The sequence below is a fragment of the Sinocyclocheilus grahami genome, unplaced genomic scaffold, assembly GCF_001515645.1.
Source record: "Sinocyclocheilus grahami isolate Dianchi unplaced genomic scaffold, SAMN03320097.WGS_v1.1 scaffold423.1, whole genome shotgun sequence".
Taxonomy (NCBI): Eukaryota; Metazoa; Chordata; class Actinopteri; order Cypriniformes; family Cyprinidae; genus Sinocyclocheilus; species Sinocyclocheilus grahami.
The window spans coordinates 811,780-820,176 of record NW_015505602.1 but is presented as its reverse complement, the minus strand read 5'-3'; the positions used below and the strand labels follow the sequence as shown (position 1 = coordinate 820,176).

Sequence of the window (8,397 nt, the reverse complement as noted above, 5' to 3'; positions counted from 1 at the left end):
ATATATATATATATATAATAAAAGTACACAAGTAGTACAATACATTATATGTAAAATTAAAAACTTAAATGATACAAAAATATATCAATTTAAATCTACGATTAAAACGCAGTGAACGCAGAATATATTTTAACATCCAAAATACTTTAACATTTCGTTGAGGTAACATTATGTAGCACTCAGAAGTTGTGTAAATATATATTAATTATTGATCATAAAATCAATAGCACATGATATTTATAAATAAAACCTTTTTATTTCAGACAGACTGAGGAAATAAAGTGGCTGGAGTAGCACATCAACTACATGCGCTAAACATTGTGTTGCGTTTCACTATTGACAGCTTTCTTGACTGCCTTAACTAATTGACTTATACTCATCGTTGTGATCCAGTCATGTGACATCTTAGAGGTGATCATCTTCCTGTCAAGAAACAGCTTTCCAGCAATTTGGGATTAAATGATGGGATTACAGCAGACTCTGGATGAAGATTGACACGCTGTTTCCAACCAGCGATATCTCACTCCAGTAATCCCATCAGCCAGTGCCGAGGACTTCCTGTCCACCTACAAACCCCTTCAGATTTGATTAAACGTGTAATTGGGTCTCTATGGACAGCGGCGCTAGCGCACATAAACATGTCCCCCGTGTCGCTTGTGCTGCTGATGTTGCTTCATATGTTTCACACAGATATATGAACCCTGTCCAGCTTCTTTCCATAATATGTCACATTATGGCAGTAAAATGGGTTGCAGATATGTGTTTGAACCTTAGCGTGTAGGAGGATATGCTAATTATATGTTTTTGTAGGTGGTTGTTCCTTTTTGAGATAGTGATAGCATAAAAGTACAGGCTTTCAGACGAGGCTCCGATAAGCATATGAACATGTCCCCCGTGTCGCTTGTGCTGCTGATGTTGCTTCATATGTTTCACACAGATATGTGAACCCTGTCCAGCTTCTTTCCATAATATGTCACATTATGTCAGTAAAATGGGTTGCAGATATGTGTTTGAACCTTAGCGTGTAGGAGGATATGCTAATTATATGTTTTTGTAGGTGGTTGTTCCTTTTTGAGATAGTGATAGCATAAAAGTACAGGCTTTCAGACGAGGCTCCGATAAGCATATTTATGGCAAGCTAAAGAAAAGGCATTAACATCAGTGTAGAATTACTAAAAGATTGTCTTTACTACAAGTTTAACCATTTGGAACCAGCTTTAGGTGTCAAACTGTGACATCTAGCTCCTCGTGTTTGATTTAAATACGTGTGTGGCCCTTTAAATGTGCTTGTTCTTGTTTTCATTGGTTCTGAGGTTTCCTCTAACCTTGTTTGTGTTGTGTTGCAGGTCATCGTTACAACACCAATGGAGATGCTGAAGATTCAACTGCAAGATGCCGGAAGAATCGGTAAGAATTTAGACTAAAAAAAGAGGAAGGAATGAAGGGAGGTGAAGGGAGAAATGAAGACACAGGACTGATAAGAGAGACGAAGCACTACCACCTTGTGGTCACATTTTTGTACATTAGTGTCAGATTTTACATAATTTTGTCATTTTTACACATTGAGCAGAACATTGGCTATTTATTTGTGTTCTGCTAAATTAATACATTAGTGAATGCATACGTTAGTGAACGTTTTAGTGAAGTACTAGGAAGATGAAATATGTCTTATAAAAAGTTACTGTCAGCAGTAATTCATCAATATAGGGGCAGTCATGGCCTAATGGTTTGAGAGTCGGACTTGTAACCCGAAGGTTGTGTGTTTAAGTCTCGTACTGGCAGGGATTGTCGGTGGGGGGAGTGAATAACCAGTGCTCTCTTCCATCCTGAATACCACAAATGAGGTGATATGGCTGCCCAATGTTCTGGGTGTGTGTTCACTGCGGTGTGTGTGCACTTGGATGGGTTACATGCACAGCACAAATACCAAGTATGAGTCAGCATACTTGGCCACATGTCACTTCACTTCACTTCATATATTATTCAGTACAGCTGAATATTATTTATTCAATGTATTAAATATTATATAACGTTTTTTAAATATCTGTTTTTAATATATTTTTTCTAAATACTGAATATTAAATATTTTTTAGGTTTTTTCATATATTTTTAAATATTGATTTTTTTAAATGCTGAATACTTTTAATTATACTTTTTACCTTATTATTTTTTCTTTTTAAAGTACTGAATATTAAGTAATAGTAAGCAGTACTAAATGTTATTTTAAATGCTGAATATTATTTATTATATATATAATAAAAAAGCTCTTCATACATTTTTTTCTAAATATTAAATATTGAATATTTTATTTAAAAAAAAATCAATTTTTTAAATAATTAATATTAAGTTATTATCAGCAGTACTGATTAAAAAAAATACAGACTATTCATTTAATTTATTAATATTATATGGATTATTTTCAGTATATATTTTTTTTATTTCTAAAATATTACATATTCAATATTTTTTTACATTTTAGTTTTTTTGTCCCCCTATTTTTAAATACTGGATGTTGAATATTGAATTTTGTTTATTTAAAAAAAAAAAGTTTTCCTTTTTAAAAATACTGAATATTAAAAGTCATTGTCAGCAGTACTGAATCTTTTAAAAATATATATAATATAAATATATATAATAATATAAATATAATATAATATATATAATAATATACAAATAATATAAACTTTTATTTAAAAATAAAATGTACTCTGTATTTTAAATATTGACTCTTTTCAGTGTTATTTTTTTCCTTTTTTAAAATATAGAATCAGTTATTACCATTTTTATACTGATTATTAAGTTATTGTTAGTTGTACTGAATAATGTACAAGCAAAAATAAATAAATAAAAAATCTTAAAAACATTGTTATACATTCTACATAAGGAACATTTTCAAATAACATTTTGGTTAAAATCTGCTATATAAATTCATACAAAAAAAGTTTGCAAGACTGCTCAAGTGTTATCCATTAGGCTCATATCACATTTTTAACTTCTAAAACTGAAGTGTTTTATAAAAAAAAGTCTGGTTTATGTTTGGCTAACTGAGCTAGGAGGGTCAAAAGACATTCTGGGTTACACAGGTAAATCTCAACAGATTGTAGACTGACAATTACATTGAAATTCCTTGATATAATTTATGCAGGATGTATGTTTGTGTGTGTGCAGCGGCCCAGAGGAAGCTCATGCCTCAGGCTGTGACCCCTGAGGGCCCCGTGGAGTTGAAGTCCCCCACAGCTATGCAACTCACCAGACAGTTACTGAAGGAAAAGGGCATCGCGGGTCTTTACAAGGGCCTGGGAGCCACGCTGCTCAGGTTGGGTTGCAAACATGCAAACATATCACACAAGCAGTCGTCAGATCACAGACTCTCAGATTATCTCAGCTCTGTGTTTCCCTCCCTTCAGGGATGTCCCGTTTTCTATCATTTATTTCCCTCTGTTTGCTAATCTGAATAATCTGGGGAAGAGAGGAGTCGACGGTCCCGCTCCCTTCTACGTCTCGTTCATATCGGGCTGCATGGCGGGCAGCACAGCCGCCATCGCCGTCAACCCTGTAGATGGTGAGCTTCTCTTCACTGAAACGTCTTAATCATGATGTTCTGAAATTCATTGCTGCTCCTGATCCTGATGATCTGTTCCAAAACCTAGTGAGCCGCCTACGGAGGAAGCATTTTTTAAAGCATCCTAGAAATACTTCTGACGCAAATGCTGTACCACAAAATTTGTTTTGGCCTAATTTTGCACTGAGCTCAGTGGAAAAATACGCACTAAAGAGCAATGACAAATACATTTCAGTCAATCCTAAAAATATGAATACAAATAGTTCTAATCTAATTAAATTAAATATGAATGCAAATATTATCTAATTAAACATTTTCAACATTTGTTTTTTTTTTCAATTAAAAAACTGAATATTAAGTATTGAATACTTTTGATGTTTTTTAACACTAAATATTATTTATTCATTGTATTCAATAATGTATTGATTTTTTAAGTATTAGTTTAGTCTATTTATAAAAATACTAAATATTAAATATTTCATATTAGTTTTGTGTATTTATATATTTTAGTACTGAATATTAAAGATTTTTTCAATGTGTTTTCTTTTCTGATTTTTGAATAGCTGAATATTAAATATGGCATATTGTTTCAATATTGTTTTCCCCCAGTTTTTAAAATACTGAAAATATTGTATATTTTTTTATATTAGTTTTGTCTGTTTTTAAAAATACTTAATATGAAATATTTTATATTACTTTTGTCTATTTTTATTATTGTATATTAAAGACTTGTTTTTCTTTTCTATTTTTGAATTGCTGAATATTAAATATTGCATTTTTTTCAATATTTGTTTTTTTCTTCAGTTTTTAAAACACGGAATATTAAATATTGCGTGTTTTATATTGCTTTTATCTATTTTTAAAAATACTATATATTAAATATTGAATATTTTTTAAATTAGATTTGTTTATTTTTATTATTGAATATTAAAGAGTTATCAATGTTTTTCTTTACTGGTTTTGAAATGCTGAATATTAAATATTGAATATTTTTCTGATTTTTTTCTTCAATTTTTAAAATACTGAATAATACATTTTTATATAATTTTTTGTCTTTTTTTATGATTGAATATTAAATACTATACATTCTTTAGTGTTTGTTTTGTTTATTATTCATAACTAAATATTAAATTTTTCAGTATATATTTTTAACATTTTTAAAATGCTAAATATAATATATTCAATTTTTTTAAATGTATGAAAATGTATGAAATATTGATTATTTTTGTCAAAAAAAATTTTTCATTTTTTTTATACTGAATATTAAATGTTGTATATACAGTACATGTGATACACAATGCAAACTTTGTTTAAAAAAAATTGCCTGTCGAGTCTCAATTGATATGAGTTGCTGCTTACCTAGAATGTTCCAGACCAGTCACGTTTCATCTCTGTCAGTATGCTAAGTAGGCAGTATGCAGTGAAGCAGCTCGCTAGCTTTTGGAACGGAGCCTGTATGTGAGCAAAAACTGTTGTGCAATGCAAAAAGCAACATCTGTGCGGTTTCGTAACTGACCGTTGAACCGTGTGTGTGTGTTTCAGTGATAAAGACCAGGCTACAGTCGCTGACACGAGGGAGTCAAGAGGACACTTACAGCGGGGTGACCGACTGCATCAGGTGATTTGCTTTCTATTGGCCAGTGAGGTCATCAGGTGACCTTATTTAACTAATACTACCATTGATTTGAGTACAAAACGTCTTAACTTTTTTTCCATTTTTGATCCATTTTCCATCTGATCACAGGAAGATTCTACGCAAAGAAGGTCCCGCTGCTTTCCTGAAGGGGGCGTACTGTCGAGCTCTCGTCATCGCGCCGCTCTTCGGCATCGCTCAGGTGGTTTACTTCCTCGGCGTAGGCGAACTCATCTTGAGCTACCTGCCCAAACGAAACAACTAACCACCCATCCCATCATGCATTGCACCAGTCGGTTTCCCGCCCCCCTCACAGGTCACCATTATCGAAGGATCAAAGCGTAACGTGGACCAGTCTGATTTTAATCGTTTGTTGTTGTGCGTTTGTGTTCAACGCGCCGTGTATTTTTATACTTTTATGGTGGTTTTAATACTGAGCGTAAAGTGAGATTGTGTTTGCCAAGCTGCCTGTTTTTTTTTTGTCTCGTCTGGTCTCACGCTAAATGATGTTGTTTTACGGGCGTTTAATCGTTGAGCCATCATCCGATCACTGATATTTAAAGCGTAAAATCAACACTTAGAATCATAGAGCTCTTGTTAATTATGTACTGAAATATCAACCCAACGTGAAGCTCTTTCTAATTGTTAATTTCCTGGAACAAGAGGACATGTCATGTTGATTAGTTTGCCCTTTATATTAGCTGCTTCCGTCTTTCTTACGACCAAATCTGAATGCTTTTCCTTTGGGCTCAGAATGACCTTGAAGAAAAGTGGAAAGACTAAAGTCCAAAGTGGGGCCTGAGAGCAGCATATCTTTGTGCCCTATCAAGGCTTTATTCAGCATGTGTTTCAAAATGACAAGTCGGCTCTGGAGGTTAATTCAATTTAATTTCTCAGAAAAGCTGAGAGAGACATAGCTGAGAATGGAAAATGTGACTTGAAAGCATCTCTCAAATTGACTGAATCAAAATGTAAATGCCTCCAACCATGGGCATAGCGGCTATTAAAACTTCTGGAAAGTTCCCAGACTTTAGGAGATAATCATTATAGATTATGAGATTCGTTCTGCATGGCCACAGCACAAAGAAAATTAATGTAAATGATTTTTTTTTTGGCCGATCTGACTCCAATCGCTACTGTTTTAATTAGCATTAAATATGGTCTTAAACTTCATTTTAACCACATTTGTAGGTGCTTTGAAGTTTAATTAATACATTTTGGGTTTGGCAAGTAGTTTTTCTCCTCATTTAGGACGGGACACGTATGTAACATCATACCAAGTGTGCAGTAATTATGCAAATGTTGAAAGTGCAAGTAGTTCTTACCAGTGTTGTTACTGCTTACTAATTACAACCATTAAAAACATTTTTGTTATAAAGTAAAGCTGAAATAAAATAAAACAGAACTAAATGAAAATTAGAAATGTTTGGAATTATTAAAAAAGTGACAATAGCACATACGAAAATTGCCAAAAATGTAACTAAAATGAAAATGGAAAAATTTGTATAAAAACAAAAGTTAATTCAAAACATTAATAGAAACTCTAATAGTATATACGTAAATGAAATGAAAATAAGAAATGTTGCTTTGGGAACTAACTGAAATAGGTTTAAGTATTAAGTGACTAACTGGAATAAAAATAAATAAATAATTTCTTTATGTTTAATTATTTAAATTCAATTTTATTATGATTATTTAAAAAAACACAACAAAACAAAACAAAAGCAAATAACAAAATTATCAAAAAAAAACTAACATTAAAATAAAATGGAAATGAATTTAATAAAAAATAAAAGCTAATTCGAAATATCAATAAAAACTATATTAGTATATAAATAATACTTAACACTGGTTCTCGCTTGCGTACCAAATCGAATCAATTGGGTCTGGGCGAACATCATGTGACCTTATTAATATTCATGAGAAAAAGCTAATGCATGTTATATTGTGTCCCACCTACTGCAAACCCACTTTAGCTAGTTACAGATTTTCCACTACAAAAAAATTATTTATGAAAATTTTCACAAACCCTAATGCAGTTTCTAGGTTCATATCTGTCGGTTGAGATCTAAGAAAGAATACTAATATACTAAATCAACAGAAAAAAACGCCAAAGTAATATGCATATCGATTGCAACCTTGTGAACTATGATGGGCGGAGCTAATAATCATGAATATTAATGCGCATTGGTTGTAATCCGTCACGCTGCACTGCATCATGGGAGATTTTATTAGTCATTCCAAGTTTGTCCGAGAAGCCGAAAAGCACAGACTTTGGATGGAAGTCATATTTATTGATAATCCTGATGATGTAGATGTAAACACTTATAGTATATCTCACTATATATTTCTATGGATAGTTTTATCAGTGTCTGATTGTTTGTGTGATCATTGTTGATTACTGTGTACTGTACATATGCAGATGATATTATGAAGCGATTGTGTTTTTGGTTTTGTATACGATGGCTTATTTGCACACCTCCCCGTTCCTTCTCTTTATGTTTTTGGCATCTGGAAGAGTGAATATGCCTGTTTACGCCATTTGAGCCGGGCCTGTAATGTATCAGTGTTGGAATCGTGAGCTTGTTGTTCACGCTAGTGTGCACTACCAAAGGAACCGAACAAACCCCAACGCTTTCAGGTCTCGTTTACTTGATGCTGTTTGTTTTTATTTCTCGCAGAGGCGTTCGGATCGATCTGCAGCCTATTGTGGGCCGTCAAAAAGACAATGCTTTGGCTCACAATAGTGCTGTCAGGACGCGCCGGCAGCTGGAGCGAGATAAACGCTGCCTATTTTTTTTTAATCTTACCGACCCCAAACTTTTAAACAGCAGTGTACTGTAAAATGTCACTAATGAATATGACACTTGCGCTAAATAATCAATATCCAGAGGTTCAGAGGGTTTATGGTGCTGTCTAACAAGTAAACATCTCTAGTCTCGGTGACGATGAGCTTTATGCCATTTGAAACTGTTCAGATGCTCTTATTTATTGTTTTAAGGTCATAGGTCGAACTTCACAAGGTCAACGCGTGCACAACCCTTCTGACCGGTTACCGCACATATCGTTAATTGTCTAAATGAATGCAAATGGTATTCAAATGGAAGTATGTCTCATGCCTAATATGAATCTGACCTTAATGACCTTGTTTGGCCTTGTATTAGTTCTGCCAGCGTGTTTTCCCGAAACATTCCAAAAGAGC

At 33.2% G+C, this 8,397-nt stretch overlaps 1 protein-coding gene across 2 annotated transcripts in view; it reads left to right on the top strand.

Annotated features, from left to right (window-relative positions):
* Positions 1 to 6,843, top strand: part of LOC107551436 (mitochondrial glutamate carrier 1-like) — a 28,073-nt gene extending 21,230 nt beyond the window's left edge. For both annotated transcript variants that reach the window (XM_016233037.1, XM_016233036.1), the window contains exons 7-11: positions 1,347 to 1,407; positions 3,169 to 3,316; positions 3,408 to 3,562; positions 5,105 to 5,180; positions 5,307 to 6,843. In XM_016233037.1, the coding sequence (XP_016088523.1) occupies positions 1,347 to 1,407; positions 3,169 to 3,316; positions 3,408 to 3,562; positions 5,105 to 5,180; positions 5,307 to 5,460 (594 nt within the window). In that variant the 3' untranslated portion in view covers positions 5,461 to 6,843. The remainder of the gene's footprint in view (positions 1 to 1,346; positions 1,408 to 3,168; positions 3,317 to 3,407; positions 3,563 to 5,104; positions 5,181 to 5,306) is intronic.
* The last annotated feature ends 1,554 nt before the right edge of the window (positions 6,844 to 8,397 follow it).